Source organism: Schistocerca gregaria, chromosome X, assembly GCF_023897955.1.
Source record: "Schistocerca gregaria isolate iqSchGreg1 chromosome X, iqSchGreg1.2, whole genome shotgun sequence".
NCBI lineage: Eukaryota > Metazoa > Arthropoda > Insecta > Orthoptera > Acrididae > Schistocerca > Schistocerca gregaria.
The window spans coordinates 749,643,944-749,666,233 of NC_064931.1; the positions used below are offsets into that span (position 1 = coordinate 749,643,944).

Sequence of the window (22,290 nt, forward strand, 5' to 3'; positions counted from 1 at the left end):
AACGGCTGGCTAGCGTCTGCAGATTTTCGCAATCTTATGGTATTGTAGAATGAATTGAATTTGGACCCTGAAAATTCGTCCACCCCACGAACCCCTGGTCTGCTGCTTAGGCAAGCTGACAGTGGTCCAAAACGTCGTGGGAAATTAATTTGAGATCATATAATTGAAGATTAAGGTAACGATCTCTGAGATAATTATTTTATCGGGTCGAGCGGCGTGTCAAGTGAACGGTAATGTAACTAATAGCCTACATGTGAAGTCAAAATGATTGATTTAATTTGTGTTCTCTCCCTTTGTCACTGAGCTGGACCATGCAGCAGTGTAGTCTAGTGACAGGCCTTGTAACCAGTCCACGAAAAGATTGCACTGTACAATATGTTTAGCGAATAATCGTTTTATTACAATTTATCTCACTGTATCGTGAGTTTCCACAACTATGGAAACTACGATAAAGGATTAAAAAAAAGCACTGACAATTACCAAAATATATTACGCAAGAAGAGATTATGAGCTAAATCACTTCTAAATCACTTTAGGCAGCAGCTTACGGGCGCTCAACGCCGAAGTTATCAGCGACAAAATCACTATTTAACGCATAATATACAAGCGGGAGTGCAATGAAATAAACAAAATAGAAATTCTTCGGTTCTTCCACTGACTATGTGGGTTATATGTTCCTACGTTGTGGTAATTTAATGAACTATCATTAGAGAAGCAAGTAGAAGAGAATACAATTTCGCATCTTTAGTCCTCTTTTTCAATGTGAGGGTGAAATAAGTCTAAACATATTATTAATAGTTTCACTGTCGATCCGCAGGAAGTTGATGTAATCATCAGGTTTCGGGTGTAACACTGACATTAACAGTTTCTCATGTATATATTTCTTCCTCATTTTAAACCATTTCCTGGACCATCTCTTGATTTCTGCTGCTTTAAACATAGTGCCAGAGTCAATGTCAGAAATACCTTTCCTGCGTTTCTAGCGGTTTCCACTAGTGCCAAAATACAGTATACACGAAAAGGGTCTGCTTCAAATGTAACGTTAAATAGACAAGCGTGCTTGGTACGTGTACGGGCTTGTTTGACACAATGGTGGCTATATAAGAGCGAATTTAACAGCCAAGTTATCTCTTTTTACGAGAGCCTCAACGAGTTTTTTTAATTGTCCATTAGAAGCAAGCTGGTGTAATCATCGGGTTCTGAGAGTAATATTTCCTTTAGCAAATATTTATAGGTAAATCTCTCTTATTTTAAGGCATTGCTTGGACCAACGTCTCGTTTCTTCTTCTTTAAATACAGTACCAAAGTCAATGCCGGGACTGCTTTGTCTGCATTTGTAGCTGTTTTTACTACTGTCAAACGACTCGCTAACACTAACAGCGTCTGCTTCAGAGTATAATTAAACTGACATACTTTTTACTTGTGCGGATTTGTTTGACAAATCCGCGACTAGGCAAGGGCTGATTTGGCAAACAGACTTGGGCGTTTACGGACACCTTAACACTTCCGATATTTTGATGTTCTGCACAAAACAGCGTCCATTGCGTCCAGGTACGATATTATGACCAATAATTTGGAGTATTCTTCTCGTTTTAGAGTTATAGTTCTTCTAGATATTTTTGCACGTCTTCAAACCGCCCCATACCAATTTGAACAGGCGCCAAATACCAAATACAGGTTGCGCTATCTATGCCACAGTATGTGCAACATTTAACACGCACTACAGACAGAAAGGTAGACAGCTGATTGAAGTGTTTACAAATTAACATCACCACAACTATAAAAAGAAACACACGAGCGGTGTGATAACGCATGCTCATTGAGAATGATTAGATGATATAAAAAATATAAATGTTATACGGAAGGTTGGATGTTTGTTTCCATGAGCGTAGATGGTAAAAATGAAAATAGCTAGTGGATTCACGGTCTTGGTTCTTCGAAACATTGTGTTCTTCCAGCTGTGCAGTTGACATTGAACTTTGACGGTCACGTGATAAACAGATAACAGAATTATTAGAGGATTTTGTTGCTTAAAAGCCATTCCTGCATAGCGTGCGTTGTCAGAAACGCGCGAATTCGGTTGAAGGTAGCATCTAACGCCGGCAGTTTTCAACGATGTCTTCAAACAGTGAGAAATTTGTTTCTATCCTTATATTTTCTGTTTGTGTACAACAATGATGCAGTCGGTGTTTGGCGTCATTTTTAGTGTGTTGTATCCATTTATGTTCAGTTAGGGCGGTAGGTTTATCAACAAGTTCGTTCCTTAATCAAGGCTTATAATCAACTATGTGTACGTTGTAGTCTTCAAGCCCATCTCTTCCTACTTTCTGACCAGAGAAGTGCAGTTATGTGTAATTACATTATAGGTTGTCACATTCTACCAGAAAAAAATACGAGTATACAATTCGGGCACCAATAATTTGACCAATCTGCCATACACAAATGCCGAAACTTGATATCAGTACCACCTCATTTTTCGCTCGATCGACCGTCAAGAGTTGAAAGTGAAAATAAAAACGTAAGGAAGAATCAAGCTTGAAATTGTATTATTTGTTCAACAGTACTGTTTGAAGCACTCCTGACTATTCAAGTCCTTTTACTGCACTATTCGTCTTCTGACACGTTCCACATCATTACGAAGTGTCGTATTCATGATCTATGGAACAAGTATTAATCTAATCTAATCTAATCTAATCTGCATCTCTTCCATCATTTTTGAAGCAAGAAAAATGTAGCGGCATGAATTCATCAAAAATATTACGTAATGTTACTGGGCTTTCAGTATTGCTCCTTTTTTAATATGACCTTTTCCTAGGCAGACATATACTGTAAGTTGTGCCTTATTTTACTTTCTGTTTTAGGTTGTGTGTTAAGGTTTTACAAATTGAGTGTTCTTTGTTGAATTTCACATTTTTAACATATCTATGTTTCACTGTAATTTGTAAATGATTAACACTAGCAACTTTTTTTGTTCATTTACAATTTATTGAAACAAATAAATTGTGATGATAAAGTAGGCATACACCAAAAAACAATGACATCTAACATTCTAAATGTTCATTCTCCAGTTGTCACCCAAATATACAGTTTCTCAAGAATTTGCTGACTTCGAAAATCTACAAACCCCATCGTCATAAGGCATACTTATTTTATATATATTGTGCACATTTATCTCGAGCTGTTGATTTTTATCATTTTACTTTGATCCTGGAACTGTCTAGTTCATATGGATGACGACCTTTAATGTACGAGCTTCCAAAAATGTATTTTGTTTTTGCTGATGAAAGGGTATAAACTCTTGAATTTGTGAGTATTCCAACAGAATCAAACAAATTGTAACTACAGAAAAAATGTGAGCTTTAACTTCACATCAGTTTGCTCAAAAACAAATAAATGTATCCAAGAAACATTAAAAAGAAAATTGTTGAAAATCGTGCCCTAAGAAAATTTTGGATCTCTGAATTCAACAAACCAAATAATAGAGGGTACAACAAGTAAACAAACAATACATACCATGCACAGTTCCATTCACTGCTTTCTTATGGATCTGAGGAAATGATACTCAGGGCATAAACATATTTAGAGAGTAAAAAGTGTGTTGAAGGTAATTATGGGTTTAAAGAAGTAGACTATTGTGAATTTTGTTCCACTGAGGTTGGTAGTATAAATGTTTCATGTATTTTTATCCATGAAACACACTTACTCAACAGGAACTCTCTCATGAAAATTTGTAAAACAATGCAAAAAGATGATATTCACTGTTACAGTACCAGAGGACAATCAAAATCTACCAGCTGTTTTCCAAAACATCATCCTGTCAAGAAAGTGTACTCTACTGTGGTGTTAAGATATGCCATAACACACCAGAAAAAGTACAAATCACTCCAAAGTCTATATTAAAGAGCAAACTAAAGCTGTTTGTCATAAAGAACTGTTTTTTTTCTGTACAAGAATTTCTAAACATGAAAGCACAGCAACTTTTCTTTGAATGTAGAGAACCTTAACTCCAGAGTTTGTGAATGTGTGCATATTTTTTTTATTCTGACCTGTGTAAGAGCCCATGTATACCCTTTACTCTGTGCTAGAGTTTTACAAAAGAGATGACAGTGCCATTTCAGGTGCAAGAAAGACAGACACACTATCAGTAATGAACAATAAACAAATTTTTGTGAATTTGTGTAACAAAGTACTCCATGAACTAGTAGCTAAGCTAAGTAATTCTAGAGAAGAGAATTATATCCTCTCAAATCATTAAATACGTCAAGTAAAGACAGTGTAATCTTTTTGATTAAAATAATTAATAAAATATTAAATTAAGATAATTACTGAAATTTTCTGTTGCCAAACCAGTTCATAAGAAAGGAGACATGGCACCCTGGTTAAGTATGAACCTACTTCACTTATATCTATAATATCAATGATGATAAAATACTGTATGCATAAACAGATGAGCAAATAGTTTGAATTTAATGTCATACGTAGTTGCTCAGAAAATTGGTTGAGCTGAAGTGTTTCTGCAGTCAAAGCAGTTACAAGCATGGTAGCAAAGGTATATACCCTAGTAGCCATTAAAATTACAGTTCCCTGAAGGCAACATGCAAAAAACTTCAAATTGGTATGAAGTGACTACATGCTTGGATGCAGATATAATGAGCATTTCAACAGAAGGTACATTTTAGTAATGCCAATTACATTATAGAAGATAGGATGAGGCTTTTCATTCAGAAATTACATTTGAAAGTTGGTTATTTGTGAGATCATCAAGTTAGGCCTCATGTAAGAAGAAGAAATGTATAACAGCATGTGTTAGAATTCAACAGTGGCAGAATCATTGCCTATCAAGACAGAGGTTTGTAATTCTGCCATGTTGCTCCTCGCATTGGTTGAAACCCCCAACTGTCATGCAAATGTGGTATCAATGCGCTCAAGGGGTCCATACTAAATGTCATGTAGAATGTCAGTGTCCTCATGTTATTAGTGCTTGAGAGGACAGACGCATTGTTTACTCTGCTGTGCAAGACCTTGCAGCCATATCACATACTTTTATTCAGGAAATGGTCTTTTCTGCAGCAATACAAGTATCCACACAAAAAGTGCAATGATGTCTGAATCTCCACAGACTGTGAGCATGGCAATCATGTTGCAGTTTCCCTTGATGCGACAGTAGAGCGAGTCTCATTGATAGTGGTACACCTAATAACAGTACTGGACACAGGAGTGGCACCACATCATGTTTTCATACGAGTTCCATTCTGTAGTCAGCATCACAATGGATGTCTCTACGTGTGTCAGCTCCAAGGAGAATGGACATTGCCAGACTGTGTTTCTCATCTTCATGCTGACGTGGTATGGGACGCCATTGAGTACACAATGTGACCACCTCAAGTTGATGTAACTGGTAATTTATTCTATGAGCAGTACATTTTTGGAGTGTTAAGGCCAGAGGCTGTGTGCTGTCTGAGAGGTCTCCAAGACATTATCTTTCAGCAAGATAATTCAGTTCCACACATTGCTCATGTTGTCCTCTCCTACCTACACACAAAGAGCATTTGAGTTTTGCCTTGGCCAGCACAGTTTCCAGATCTCTTCCCAAATGAAAACCTGTGGCAAGGATTGCTTGAGGACTGGCATATTTCACTCACCAGGTATTATGACTGATGAACTCTGTGCCAGAGTTGAAACAGCATGGAATGATGTGTATCTTTTAAATAAGCTCAGTTTGAATTGATGTGTATTTGGGCTAGATCCATTGTTTCTGCCAGAGGTGGCAGCTGTGTGTACTAAATTTCACACTCTGTATAATTACAGATCACCTATAAATTTAGTAATGTGGTCTTTGTAGTATATTGCATACACAAAATAAATAAAATTTGGTTATTTGCTATCCTCTCTGGAATTGCAATTTTAGTGTCTAGCAGTGCAGTTACTTTGAAAGAAAAGAGATGATTTATGCAGCTCCATTGCATGTAAGGAAAGCATTTGTATTGTTCTCACACAATATTTGTGTCAGAAAACTCAACAACTATGGAGTGGCAGAGAATGCTCTGTATATAATGTGACCTTACTTTAGCAATAGGGAACTCTTAGCGAAAATAAATAATCAAAACCTAAGTTATCTCCCAGTTACAGTTTGCATTCTTTGGTGGCATGTTATATAAGATTGATTTAGACCAAAAATTCAGATGGCATACTCACATAAGAAAATTATGTGGCAGACTTAACACGTCATCTATCTGCTGTAGTAGCAGAACAGATGTCAGTGAGAGACTGCTATTGCATACATTATATATACACATATTTCACTTTCTTCCAAACCAACCTGAGTTATGTAATAGGCCTAAATGGCAAGTTTCTAGGCATAAAATTAGTGTTTGAAATCCAAAAAGAAAAGTATTGAGTACATTAGAAGAACCCATCTTGGCAGCCATCTGAAGTAATGCAGGGCAACCACAAAAAAATCAGGATGATCAGATAAAGATTAGAACCTTCATCTTCTCAAATACAAGCCTGGTATATTTACAATAGTGCAATCTCATTCAATTGATCTCTAGTGCCCAATTGAGTTTTGTTCATATAATCTTTTGAAGAAGTTATTTACTTATGTAAGAAGCTAGTGCTACATTGTTCATTTGTGTCTAAACATCAGACATTATTTCAAATTAATTAATACAATGACAATACCTGACTTGTGTATGTATAACTTCCTTACCTTTGGTAAAGGGAAAAAAAAAGGTTCAAATGGCTCTGAGCACTATGGGACTTAACATCTGAGGTCATCAGTCCCCCAGAACTTAGAACTACTTAAACCTAACTAACCTAAGGACATCATACACATCCATGCCCGAGGCAGGATTCGAAGCTGTGACCGTAGCGGTCGCACGGTTCCAGACTGTAGTGCCTAGAACCGCTCGGCCACACCGGCCGGCGGTAAAGGAAACATTAGTAAGTATGATGTAAGGAGGTTAATCAATGAATTACTCTAGAACTGGACGAACAATTAACATGCCATATGCTAAGCTAGTAAGTAATGGATCACTAGAGAGATTAAAATATCTAGCAAAAGGTAAAGGGAAACATATCTGTTGTGAAGAACAAGTAGGGGTCCTGCAGTGCTTGCACACTACAAAAACTACATAAAATTACTAAAAAAGGACATGATGTCAGAACTCAGTACTTCCGACAACAGACTTAAGACTATAAGGAATGTAGTTAAACGAGAGACAAGACAAGCAACAGAACAGAGTAACATCACTATTGAACTAAATGGAAAGGCTATAAGTGATGAGTCACAGGTAGCAAATATATTTAATAATTATTTCTCAAATATAGTACAAAGTACAAGGACAAATAGCTCAAGAGGGAAATCACATTGGTATGTGGAAAAAGTTGTAAAGATTTTGTACTGTAAAACAAAAGTAACTGGGTGACCACTGGGATTAAATAATCATCTGGAACACTCAAGCCCTTCAGCAGCATAAAAATCAACCAAAATGACCCTGCACTCCAAAAAATACTGCCAAACATATAAAAACATATATAGAAAAATTTTAGTAACAGCAAAAGGGTCTCAAAATGATAAAATTATAGAAAAGGCAGAAAACAAAATAAAAGCTGCCTGGAATGTCACCAAACAGGAGACAAACAGAAAAAAGACAAAACAAGCAAATACAAAATTACAGCACAATGGTACCACAATACACAAATGTAAAAAAATTGCCAACTGTGCAAATCATTTCAGCACCATAGCTACCTGCCAAGCTACAACACAAATTTGACAAAATACAGCCTGTACAAACACTGAAATATGTTGCAAACACAATGATGTTGCGACCCAACACTTCAGAAGAAAAAGAACAATGCTGTTTGGAACCTAAAAAATAAACCCTCAGCAAGTATAAATCAAGGAAGGACTGTATAGACAGTATCAAAGACCCTTTGGTGCACATCATAAATGAATCATTCACCAAAGGTTGCTTCCCAGAGTCACTAGGGCATGCAAAGGCCCTACATAAGAAAATAGATCCCAAAAATATAGAAAATCATACTCCCATCTCTTTAATGACATCATTTTCAAAAGTAATGGACACCACAATGAAAATTAGATTCATGGGGTACCTAACAAAGTATGTTCTTGTGTTTAAAGAACAATTTGGATTCAGGGCTGGTAAAAGGATACAAGCAGCTATAGTTCATTTTACAAATATTGTTCTCGAAGTACTAGATAAAAAGAGATCATGTAACAGGCATATTCCTTGACTTCAGCAAAGCCTTTGGTGGAGTAGACCACACAATTCTGGTAAATAAACTGAAAGCTCTAGGTATAAGAAATAAGTGGTTTCGTTCATACCTTTTAAAAAAATAAAAAACTTCGATCATGTGATAAAATGCCTTTCTAACCCGTGATACATTAATATTGGAGTCCCCCCAGGAATTGTGCTTGGACCAATACTCTTGTAGATATACGAGTTTCACCCAGAGAGTCAAACGTAGTGAAACCGTACTGTTTGCTGATGACAGTAACATTCTGATCAGTAAAACATCAACAAATGTACAAAGCTGAAAAAACACGTATGCAGGTGGGTAGACAACAACAAATTAACTTTAAATGTAAAAAAAAGACAGTGTTAGTTTACACATATAAAAGAAAGTGTTAGTTTCCACATCAGCGGAAAACACAAAAATAACTCTTTAAAAGTGAAATATCAGCTCATAGAGTGTGTATTACAAACAAAACTTCTAGTGAAGCATGTTGACGCACAACTAAAATGGACTGAGCATGTTACTGCCCTTGGGAAATAAACAGCTTCAGCATGCTTTGCACTTAGAATAACAAATTCTGTGTGCAGTAGCTAATGCACTGGAACAACGTATTTTGCATATGTTCATTCTGTGATGAGTTGTGGGATAATGTTGTTGGGAACAATGAGCAGAACAGACAGATAATCTTTAAACTACAAGAAAGGGCTGTAAGCACTGTGAAAAAGTAGCAAGAGAACTCACTGCATTGAGTTGTTTAAATCAATGGGAATCTTGAATGTTCCATGTGAGTATATTTTGCAAATAGTGATCCACATGAAAAAGATGTTGATCAGTACCTAACAAACAGGTCTCTACACAAACATTGAACCAGATCCACCCACCAGTTACATCTCAATAGAAAAAACAAAGCAAAAACCCAAAATAGTGCGCTATTAATGCAATTAAACTGCACAATAAACTACCAGAAGAAATCAAAGACAAAAGTGAAATAGATGCCTGCAGGAATACCTTAAAAATTATTTGTTAGAAAAGTGTTTTTATACTGTAAAGGAATACCTAAAATGATATGTAAATTTTGTTGACTATTAACAGCCATTTTGCAGTATGTTCAGTAGAACAGTGAAATACAGTGTTCAAATGGGTAACCCAGTAAGGCACGAAGTGTATGTATGTACTTATGTGTGTAACTGTCTGCATTTATGTATATATTTGCCTGTATTTTACATATTTATGCGTTGACAGCATCCATACAATTTACATTGTCAATGAATGGATAAATAAATAAATATAAATAATAAACCCGGTCTTATATGAAATATGTAGTGCGTCACGAAATCAAGACATTTTTCCAGAAAGACTTAAATATACCACTGTTAAACCTCTCTTTAAGAAAGGTGATATGAGAGATGCCAGTAACAACTGACCTGTTTCACTGTTGACATAATTTTCCAAAATCTTTGAGAAGGTGAGGTGTTCTGCAATAATATCTCACCTTTGCAACAATAATATCCTTAGCAGATCCCAGTTTGGGTTTTAGGAGAGTTACTGTACTGAGAATGCCATTTACATGTTCATTCACCAAATTTTCAGTACCACTTGGAATTTTCTGCACCATATCTAAGGCATTTGACTGTGTACTTCTCAGTATTCTCATAGGTAATTTGAAGTTTTGTGGAACTAATGGTATAGTAAATGCTCTTCTGTCTGATATCTAAGAAACATAATTAGTTCTTTTTGCAGATTACACTACTATTGTAAACAATCCAAACATACATACAGAAGTAGAAGAAATGGTAAACAACATTCTTTAAAGTATGATTGTCTGGTTTTATGCAAATTGTCTCACGCTCAGTTTTAAAAACACACAATATATTCAATTCTGCACACCTAGGGGTACTACACCATTGGTAACTGTAACACATGGAGAGGAAATAATAAGTAGGGTGGAAACTTAAAAATTCTTAGGTGTCCATATTGATGAGAACAGGTGTTCTGGAAAAAGCATGTTTTGGAACTCTTAAAACAACCCAGGTCAGCCACATTTTGCACTTAGAGTCATTGCAAATCTTGGGGAGAGAGAAATCAGTAAGTTGACAAATTGTCATTCAAAATTTTGTATGGAATAATGTTCTTGAGTTACTCATCTTTAAGAAAGAAAGTTTCCATTGCTCAGATATCTGCTGTAAGAATAATATATGCTTCTCACTCATAATCGTCTTGTAGACATCTGTTTAAGGAGTTGGGTATTCCGATTACTGCTTGCAGTGTATTTATTCCCCCATGAAGTTTGTTGCAAATAATCCACTACAGTTCATAGATCCAGTTTGTGTGTGTTCAAAAGAGCAGAATGCAATTCAAGGAGAAACTTCACCAACTAATAGCGAAGATGTCGACAGTTTAATAAAGTCTAGGAGGTTGGAGACCAGCGATAATGTGTGTAATTTGCAAGAAAGTTGACTGTACAAAATGTACACATAGTTTCTCTCCTCCATACATTGTGCAGATTTTTTCACAGAGATAGAAGTAGGCCATCAGTGGAAGAAATGTTTGGTGAGTACCAGGGTGGTTTTCAGAAAGATTCATCCACATCTGTGTGCTCTGACAGCTCAGTGAGATTTTGTGCATGTGCTTTTTGTGGACTTCAAGGAAGCCATATGACATTATTCACTTTAAAAGCCTAAAGTACTACTTGGTACAGTTCAGGAACTTATTACCCAAGTTAGGATATGTCTAAGTAACACAGAAAGTAAGGTGAGACTGTACAATACAACCAGAGATAAATTAGTGTAGTCAAGAATATCATGTCATTGGTAGGATTGTGCTACTAACTTTCCTACTCTGCACCCCTATTGAAAATATATTTCATCATTGTGAAGTCACCAGTGTGCTTGCCACAGGAAGCGCTGTGGGGCTAGTCATGTGCTACAGCAAAAATAGCATGTTAATAACGTAATGCTGTATTTGTAATTTAGTTGGATTTTATAGCTTGCAAACTTGAGTAACATTTCTTTCATAGTTTAATAAAACAGTCAGTTATATTAGCCCTCGGAACTATGAACAGAAGTTTTCATTTTTCCATGTGCTTTTTGAGACAAAAAAGAATTGCTAAAATACTTTTCTCGATATGCTTAAAAATATAAAGCCTATCAGATTTCTCATGATCTGAAATACAGTAGTTATGACACTGGTTTCTATTTTTCATTGGAGTACAAATCCCTGACACACTATCCAGATCTATGTTTTATATGGTTTTTCCAAATTTCATGCAAGTGATGATTACAGTTTAATCAGTGAAGCCTAATGAAATTTCCTCCTACATCATTAGCAGTATACTGTAGCACTCAGTTGTTAATGATCTAAATGTGATGGGACACCAAACAATAACCTTTCCTATATTATAAAAATGAAAGCTAGAGGCAAACTTAACACTCAAATCGTCATAGAAACAGCGACAACTTCAGCCCACATAAAACATCTAGTACAATTTGCAGTCTTCAGCAATCACTAAATAGATTAATCTTAGTATAAATTAATAATTTTACTTCAACGATGGGTTCAATCTTTCACATTGCACACCTATAAAGATTGTAAACTGAAGTCTGGAGCTGTGTTTTTCTAACTGTATGTGAAGGCTAATTTCAGGAACTAGTGAAGGGATTTTGATACAGTTTTCACTAATTGATACACTGATTGATGAGGAAGGTTTGTGTGTGTAATTTATCACCACTATGCCAGACAATTTGTCCAACAGTAGATACTTAGAACCACCCATAAAATTATCATATTTTTATTTTATTTTTTTCTTAGAGTTCAGAATTGCACTGGTTCAACTTGTGGTTGGTGGAACAAAGGAAAATAATGTAAAAAAAGCCATAGACTTCATTAAGCAAGCAAAGGAAAAAGGATCTGATGTTGTCATTCTTCCTGAATGCTTCAACTCACCATATGGAACAAGTAAGAACACAGAAATTTCGGTATTTCTCTTTCTTTCTGTCTGTGTCTCTCTCTCTCTCTCTCTCTCTCTCTCTCTCTCTCTCTCTCTCTCTCTATCTCAGCTTTAAATGTGTGGGGAAAATTTCTGACATTTTGCAGATAATTGGTGAAATTGAATTTAGAAGTGAAATAATGCTTACATGGTTCCTTCATTAAGACTGGCCAATTATTTCTACTTTCCTAGTTAAAAAAAATGAGGAGGTTCACCATCCTGAATGATGTCGTTGACAACAGAACATGAAATTGCAATAAAAATACTTTTATATATTTTTTAAATGCAGCTGCTATTGTTTTCCTGTATTGTAGCTTGATATTACCAATACTTGCTTTCTGTGACTGTGTATCTTTAGTATGCCCTATTCAGAAATCTTTAAGCTGATTGAGTGTCTTACACTTTGAGCTGAATTCATTTATTGTTAAACCTGTTATTGTTTTCTGGTTTATTTTGCACTTTTAAAGCCTGTGCTGTTTCTTCCATGATTACTTACTGCTGTACATTTTGACTGGATTCACTAGCTGTTTTCTCAGAGCAGAAATATTTTATACTGACTTTTAAGCAGTTATGAATTATGTTCATGCTATTGTCATCTTTTGTTGTTAACTATTATGCAGCTAGTGTTTTACATGTCATATAGCTTTTAACTAGCCAGCAGGATAATTTTTGTAGGTGTGAAACCCAACAGGAAATTTGCAAGGAGGAAGAGAATGATAGGAGCTAACTTCCAGCCAAATTAAGTGTACACAAACAAATTGTTATTATATTTTACTGTACACATAACAGTGGGCATTTGGTTACTTGTTTTGTCCCTCGGCTTATTCAGTTCCTCTATTTGATGCCAGTGCTCCATACAGAGCAAGTAATTTCTCAAAATGCACGTTGTTCTCACCGTCTACTTGATGTTATGATTTGCTGTTTTCTTTCTTCCTTGCTTCGTCCCACCTCTTCATTTTTATTTCTTTTCAGCGGTCTCTGTATTGTGTCATCTGAAAATGAAAGAACCAGTTTCCTTCCTAATCATGCCCAATTTTGAGCATGTCCTCCATCTCAAATGACCTTATTGTCAATAAGAAATGAAACCCTGATCTTATTTTTCCTTCTGTCTGTTTTGGTGAATTTGTATCTAGTAGTTCTCTATTGTATTTTGTTTCTAAATTTTCCCAACTTTTCTGTGTCTATGTTCCATCCCAAGATTATGTCATTTCTTTTGAGTTTACGTCACACCTTTGAACTGTTTTTTACTACCAGCTCCAGCTCTTCACTAACACTTCTCTTTCTAGAATTTGATATATATATATATATATATATATATATATATATAGAGAGAGAGAGAGAGAGAGAGAGAGAGAGAGAGAGAGAGAGAGTGAGTTTTAGCTGAATCCTTTTATGTTTTGCTGGTATCCTTGGTATTCTTAAAGTTTTTATTGTGTATCTTTCTGATTTATTTAGTGACGATTTGGAAGGACAGATTGCTACTCTCCATATATAAAAGGTGTTCATTCACATACTGACACAATTAAAAAAGACTGTTAAAATGTTAAAGTTCTTGGATAAAATCCTTACTCTTCAGTAGAAAACATGCACATATTCACATGCTAGTGCCCTGAGACAGTGCCTATGTGTGTTGTACTTGTGTGAATGTGTAGTTTTCTACTGCAGGACTTTATCTGAAAGCTTTATTATTTTAGCAGTCTTTTTCATTGTGCCTGTCTGAGGGTCAGTGCCTCTTCCACATGATATGTAGCAATCTATCCTTCCCATATTGTTGTTATTCCATCCTGGACTTTCCATTGTTTGATTTATTAATTGACATATTTCAGAATATTTCTCCAGTTATGCTGAGGAAATTCCCAGTGGTGAGACAAGCAAAGCATTGTCACAAGCAGCTAAAGAAAATAATGTCTATTTAATTGGTGGGTCTATTCCTGAACGGGATGGAAATAAGTTATATAACACTTGCACAATCTGGAATAGATCCGGCCAGATGGTGGCTAAACACCGAAAGGTAACTTGAAACTACTGATTCCAGTTGGCAAATAAACCAATTTCCACAAAAGACAGACACAAAGTTAAATTCACAGATCAACAAACAGTAGCATATTAACCATCTAACACATAATCATATTTAACCACAGGAATAAATACTAGGGATTGTAGGAATGTCAATGAGGTTGATTTTTCAGTGTCAAAAATTTGTGACACTCTTTTTACAGAATCTCAGAGTGACAGTTCTGAAGCATATACTTTATCAGGTATTGCACATTACTCTGCTTGCCCTAAAACAGATGTGGTGTTGTGGTTTGATAAGTGAACTGGGGTGAGAATAATTGAAACAGAGGTGTTTTTTGTTACAGTGAGATCTTTCCATGAATTTTAACCATTAGCTAGTTATTTTGAATTCCAAAACATTTTGTTAACTTCAACTCACATAGGTAGAAATGTCTATCATAATAAGATAAGAGAAGCCAGAGCTAGCTTGGAAAGATTTAGGTGTTTGTTTCTCCCACATGCTGTTTGAGAGTGGAACGGTAGAGAAATGTTGGTAGTCTGGAAATGCGGTTGAAACTTCTTCAGAATCTGGGGAAAGAAAAACAACAACCTGAGAGAAATTGTGAAACACTTGGGAAAGGATCATGCTTTAGCAAGATGTCTTGTTTATAAAAAAATGATTTTTGTCCATGTATGGATATGCAGGTTGTAATATAAAATTTTCTGTACAGATTTTGAGGACTTGTAGTGGGGATCAAGATGGTTAAGTTTAGCATAGTAACTAGTGTCCAGAAATACATCATTTTCCTGCTACTCACAAAATACTGCAGCACACGTTGCTCTCTGACTCTTGCTGTGTGCTGTCTCGGTCTACTTAACAAGTACACTCAATGTGATGACTACCAACATCAACACAGGTATGGTACCTTTGTACCATGTTCAGTTACACATCATCACCAATCCCTGGTCGTCCAGCACCCACTGCAGCCATAGCCTATACCAGTAGGTCTTCTTCAGACCCCACAGTGGTCTTGTAAATCAAGGATTTCATGTGACCCAACACTTAGTAGTCAAGCAGGTTCAAGTCAGGCAAACATGCAGATCAAACAATTGGGTTACTGTGTCCACCTATCCACTATTGCCCAAATCATTAGTCCTACGATCTTGGAACACACATGTGAAATGAGGTGGTATACCATAATGCTGGAACCACAAGCTTTGATGCGCACGCAGTTGTGCATCTTCCAAGAGCCCATGCAGCATGCCATCAAGAAATCACAAGTATGTGGCACCCATGAGATGTGGTCGAATAAGGTATTGCCCAATCACATGTCCAGCCAGGATCCCTGTCCAAGTGTTCAAACCGTATTGTTCCTGAAACCCATGGTGGCGGGCAGCATCCTGGTTTTCATCATCTCACTTGACTGTTGTGGGAATTGAGAACACCTTCCCTGGTAAATTGGGTTTCATCCGTAAAATGGATCTGCCTTGGGAAGTCAGGTTTCACCACACAACATTACAAGAATCACCTGTGGAAGAGGGCTCATGATGTGAAATCCTGATCCTGCATTGCCTGTAACTTCTGGGGGTGGTACTGGTGTAGCTACTGTTCATGTGTAACATGCCAGACAGTTTGGTGATCCACAGTCAGTCTACCTGCTATGTCTCTGGGACATATCATTGCATCTTATTCTACTGCATGAAGTATAGCCTCTTCAAAGTAGGGTATGTGGCGATGCCATGGAACACCACAGTCGGGCCTGCTGGTGGGGAATTTACATGTTTCCAAGGCCAACTGGTACATTGTACCAAAGAGAGAGTGCAAAGGTGTCTAATAATGTGGAAAACCCTCTGCATACAACTGATGATCAGCCTTCCCATTGCAAACATGTAGTTCACTATGGTCACCAGCAACACACTAAAAATGAAATGTACATACAGCTTACATTCTGTACTGTAGTGAATGATTACTAGTTTATGATGGTACAGTGTGAACAAAGACAACCAGCACAACAGCAGGTACAAATCTCTCTGAGCAGATCACAAATTCAACTGAATGGCATGTAACCAAACTTGTAGTGAGCATGGAACATAAGGTGATCCGTGAATGACCAACATAATACCCTAGTCAGTGGCACTGAAAATGCAGGGGATCTGAATGCATGTTGTGGTATTTTCTGTGTAGCAGGGAAACAGTACATTTCCAGACGTGACTTCCTGTACCAAACTTAACTATCTTGGTCCTCACTACACTCCTTAATGTCTGTAAATGGAATTTAGTTACACTCTGTATTTATCATTTAACTTCAAGACACATGGTGTTTATGAGGCCCAGTTTCTGTATTTATGTATGTATGTATGTGTGTATGTAGGGACGGACATGTATAATGTAGGTAAAGAGTAGAATTTTCTGTGTATTCTTGCAGTCGACTCAGGATAATGCAATGTATGATGATGTCTGCACATTTTTGTATACATTGGTTTTCCTTATGTTACATTGCAAGATTTGTGCCCAGGAGTACTTGGAAGCTAATGCAGGGTGTTTCCATAAGAGCATTCAAAAAATGTTAATAAGGAGATATGGAAGTAAACTTTTCTACTTCTTTGCCTAGCATTACTGTTTTCCAGCTTATTTACAACTAACACACATAAAAGTTTACATGTACATTCTTTGTTTTGTGCAAGGAAATGAGGACAATGAGCCTGATTACTAGGAAGTATTTCCTGTTTGCCTGATTGGAAGGGAAGGTCCTATCCCATGGACTGCAAGGTCAGCTGATCTGAATCCCCTGGATTATTTCCTATGGGGATGTCTAAAGTCACTTGTGTATGAGACCCCAGCAGATACGGAGATGGAATTAGTTGCCAGAATTGTAGCTGCCTCTGATTGGATTTGAAATGCACGAGGGATATTTGTCAGGGTGCATCAGAATCTTGTTCAGTGATGTCATGCCTGCATTGAGGTTGATGACCATCAGTTTCAGCACTTTTGTAAGATGCAGTACAAATGGTGTGTTCATTGTGTCAATGTTGGTATTTGCAGTTAACTTAACTAATGTAAATTAAGCTGGCTTCTCTGACCCCAGGTACTCTACCTCAAATTGTTTAGTGGAGCATCCTCTATGTCCTGTTAAATTTTTGCATGCTTTCACAGAAACACCCTGTGTAATGTGTCTAATGTCATTAACATTTTTATTTTTACTAGTGCAGGTATCTATATGATTGAACCTTTTTGCTTTTAAAATTTAAATTTTTTATAATAATCTAAAGTAATGTGCCTTTCACATATGTGTAGGAGACTGTTGATCATGAACATAAAGTTTGAAACTTGTCCAGTACATGAAATAACAATTAAATTGCAGTGAAGGTCAAACAACAGTAAAAGACCAACACCAAATCTTCATTTTACAAACTACTACAATTTTTCATCATAATCTTCAGCTACAGTAAATTCTGACAACAATGTAAATTGATAACACAAATATTATGATTCAATCTTTTTGGCATATCCAAGCTGTTTTAGTGCATACAGCTGCAACTGCTGTCTGCATCAAAACATGGTGTATGCATGTTGTCAGAAGTGGTGCCACTTAGCTCTTTTGTAAAAATGCAAGCACCACAGCATGGCAGCAGCTCATCCATGACAACAACATATTTTAAACCGTGTTGAGCCCATTATTAACCTGTAAATGGAATTGATGAACAAATTGCCCCCTATGCAATGCTTGCCAGGCACACCTATGAAACTCTAGCTGGATACCTATGCAGTGGTTTCCTTAAATAGTTAAGATATGTACAGTAAAATAGATTGTCTGACATTACAGCAAACTGAGAAACATCCCCTAAATTATAATGAAAAGTAGTTTCACCTCATAGAACAAATAACAATGACCATATCATACAAGAAAGCAAAGCAGCCCCGACATTTCTCATTGCTGTGTCTTCCACAAAGGAGGGAATTTTTGGCTTGATAATTTTTTTGAGTTTTGTTTTTCAGATTCATGACATAGAGAACTAAGGGTTATGTGCTACACAATAACCTAAAAGAACTATGTAATCAATGAAACTTCCTGACAGATTAAAACTGTGTGCCAGACCGAGACTCAAATTCGGGTCCTTTGCCTTTCGCAGGTAAGTGCTCTACCGGCTGAGCTACCCAAGCACAACTCATGCCCCGTCCTCACAGCTTTAATTCCTCCAGTACCTCGTCTCCTACCTTCTGGGGCATAAGTTGCGCTTGGGTAGCTCAGTTGGTAGAGCACTTGCCCACGAAAGGCAGAGGTCCTGAGTTCGAGTCTTGGTCCGGCACACAGTTTTAATCTATCAGGAAGTTTCATATCAGCACACACTCCACTGTAGAGTGAAAATTTAATTCTAGAAACATCCCCCAGGCTGTGGCAAAGCCATGTCTCCACAATATCCTTTCTTCTAGGAGTGCTAGTTCTGCAAGGTTAGCAGGAGAGCTTTGTGAAGTTTGGAAGGTAGGAGACTAAGTACTGGCGGAATTAAAGCTGTGAGGACAGGGCGTGAGTTGTGCTTGGGTAGCTCAGTGGTAGAGCACTTGCCCACGAAAGGCAAAGCTCCCGAGTTCAAGTCTCGATCTGGCACACAGTTTTAATCTGTCAGGAAGTTTCATATGAGTGCACACTCCACTGTAGAGTGAAATTTCATTCTATGTAATCAATGTTTGAACCAGGACTGGAACGTAAATTAAACTACAAAGCACATGTAGCACTGAAGAATTGATCTTTCCTTCAAATCTGCGGAATTTGTATGAACCTCCTACATGCCTGGTCATAAACTGTAAGTGATATGGGAACCTTTGTCTATGTGGCATCTTTGAACTACAGTAAATCTGATAATTTGATATGTATCCTCTTACTGATTCCCTAAGAATTCACACCAAAACTAGCCTGGAACCAGTATTTTTTTGAAACTGGCTTTTCAGAGACTTTCTGTTTTTGGAATATACTCTGTCAGAATTACAATAGTAAATCACTCTGTGATGGACAATGCTTTTCTTGTACCATGTGGCACTAGAGTTTGTGGAGCACCTTGATAATACTCTTGTGCTGTCTTAATGATTCTGTGATGAAACACACTATTCTTTTTGGGCTCTTCTCTATCTCTTCTATTAGTCTTACCTGGTAAGGATCCCAGTACTCAAGAGTCAATCGGACAAGTGTTTTGTGGGCCACTTCTTTTGTGAATGAGTTAAATTTCCTGAAGATTCTTCCTCTGAATTTCAGTTTAACTACTATTTGTGTTAATGTCTTCATACCACTTAAGGTCACTCTGAATGACTACTTCTAGATATTTTATGGTAGGTACTGTTTCAAGGAATTTGTCATCAGTAGTGTAGTTGTACAATAGTGGATTTCTTATCCTTTGTATGTACAATATATTACAATTAAACAATGGAAACTCCAGGTTGCAATACCAACAATATAAGGAAAAGGACAATTATTCATGTTCAGGGTCAACTGCCAGTCCCTGCACCATTCATCAATCCTCTGCAAGCCCTTTTGCGAATTGCCACACTCTTCTGGCGTTGCTACCTTGTTGTAGATGACTGCATGATCTGTGAATAGCCATGTGGATTTTCCAACATTTTCTAGTAGATCATATATACAGTAATGGTTCTACAACACTTCCTGGGGTATTCCTGAAATTATGTTCACATGTATCCATTTTGTTCGATTAAGACTAACACGTTGAATTTTCTTTGCAAGGATGTCTTAAATCCTTTCACAAATCTGGTCTGATATGTGGTAAGTTCATATTTTTTCACTAAGCATGGCTGTGAAGATTCCTTCTTGAGGTCTAAGAACTTGGAATTAACCCAAGTGCTGATGTCTACAGCACTGTGGATCTCATGGAGGAACAGAGTGAACTGAGCTTTGCAAGATCTCTGTGGAATCTATGTTGATATTTGTGGAGGAGATTTTCATTCTCCAAAAATGTCAATATATACATGCATAAGCTGTGCTCCATAATCCTACAGTGGGTTGATGTCAGTGACACAGGTCTATATTTATGTGCATCTGTCCTATGACCCTCCTTGAAAACGGGAATGACCTGCACTTTTTCCATTTGCTAGGTACCCTCTGTCACTCCAGTGACCTACGATAAAGTGCTGCTCTTTTGCTTAATCTCTGCAGAATCTTACAAGTATCTAATCTGCTACTGATGCCTTTCCACTAATAAGCATCTGTAGTTTGTTTTGTATTCTGTAATCCCTTATCTTAATATCTGCCATTTTGGTGTTCATACAGTGATTGAAAGGGAGCTCTTCTTTGGTGAAACATTTCAGATATCCAAATTTAATACTTTACCCTCCTCTCTGTCATCTTCCATTTAGGAACCAGTATGATTCCTGAGTGATTGAATAGACGATTTTTATATGCTAACTTATTTACTTATAAATAGAAGAAACAAGACAAAAACTCAAAATAGTGTATTATACCATGGAATTAAATTGTACAGTTGACTGCCACAATAAATAAAAGATTCGAGGGATCCACACATCTTCAGCATGAAAGCCTAAAAAATATTTACTAAATAATAGCTTGCACACTGTAAATGAATATTCAAAATGTCTATAAATAGTAACTTAATGTTCTTGAACTTTGTACTATGTAATAATTTATGGCATGATTTAAAAAGGAGAACTAAGTATAGGAGCTATAAATACTGTAAGAGGAATGTTTATTTTAATAAGAAATATTGTACAAACATTTCACATCATCCATACAATGTATATTGTTCAACGGATGAATAAATAAATAAATAAATAAATAAATGTAAGACCAAAACCTCTTAATGCTTTTAGTCAGATCGGTTGGCAGAAGGTTACTTTCATAGTCACTGAAGGCAGCTATGATTGCTCTTGTTACACTTATTTTTGTTTCATTCAGCTTTTATTTTTCAGCTGTTTTTTGACTTCTCTTGAATCTGTGATGAAGCTCTCTCTGTTTACATAGCAGTTTTCTATCAAGATTAGGAAACCATGGTGCATCTTTTCCATTCCTTAAGAACTTGCTTGAAACATGCTTCTGAAGGCACAGTGCATGATGGTTTTGAATTTTTTCCATTTGTGGTCTGCATCCTCATTCTCAGCACTGAATATTTGATGTTGACTACTCAGATACTCAACGATTTTTATGCTGTCACTCTTGCTAAGCAAACATATTTTTCTATTCTTCTCAACATTCCTTGTAGTAGCTGTAGTCATAGATGCTATCACAGCTTTATGATCACAGATACCCTCCTCTATGTGAACTGATTTGAAAGTTCCATGTCTGTTTGTTGTTAGGAGGTCTAAGATGTTACCTTTATGAGTGAGCAATTTTTGGACAAGACATGCAGAATAATGTCAGATGACCCCTGTCCGTAGCACCATTTTTGATCGCATGACTCTGCTTTTCTATACATAGCAAGTTGAAATCACCCCATATTACAGTAGCTCAATTGGGAAACTTGAGTGACAAAATTCTTCCAGCATTATTTGTAACTGTTGATTAACATGACCCTCAGTGAATTAATTTTCTTGACAATATTATTATTGAAGAGAGATTAGAGGAACAGCCTACAAAAAACCCAGAAACATTATTCAATTTGCTGCCAGGCAATGGATTAAAATATAACTTAAATAAGCGATTTTCTTTCTTTGAAGCAAGAGTTGAATATTTAAGATACATACGAAGTTATGAGAAGTTAAACCTAATGAATAATCATGTAGAGTGTGTCGATAAATTATCTACACTTTAAAACCATAAAGAAGTGCAAGTTTTCATGGGAAAAGTGAACGACTATGGGAAATTTATTCCTAATGCAGCAACAAATTTGGATGGCCATAATAGTGTTATAGAGCTTTTCTGTCTTTAAAAGCTGGCCCCCACCATTTTAAGTAATGTACACAACAGGTAACTGTTTGATAGTGTGTTCTGTAAGTCACACGATGAAGAAGAGCTTTCAGAGATGTGAAACAAGTCTAGTTATATGCTAACAGGCAGTGGCTACTTCTGTATAGTATATTAACAACAAATTAT

The 22,290-nt window shown here is 36.6% G+C and overlaps 1 protein-coding gene across 1 annotated transcript in view; it reads left to right on the forward strand.

Annotated features, from left to right (window-relative positions):
* The first annotated feature begins 1,730 nt into the window (after positions 1–1,730).
* The window catches only part of LOC126298866 (omega-amidase NIT2), a 34,871-nt gene continuing 14,311 nt past the window's right edge, over positions 1,731–22,290 (forward strand). The window contains exons 1-3 of the mRNA XM_049990377.1: positions 1,731–2,128; positions 12,067–12,213; positions 14,071–14,255. Coding sequence (XP_049846334.1) covers positions 2,116–2,128; positions 12,067–12,213; positions 14,071–14,255 — 345 coding nt within the window. The 5' untranslated portion in view covers positions 1,731–2,115. The remainder of the gene's footprint in view (positions 2,129–12,066; positions 12,214–14,070; positions 14,256–22,290) is intronic.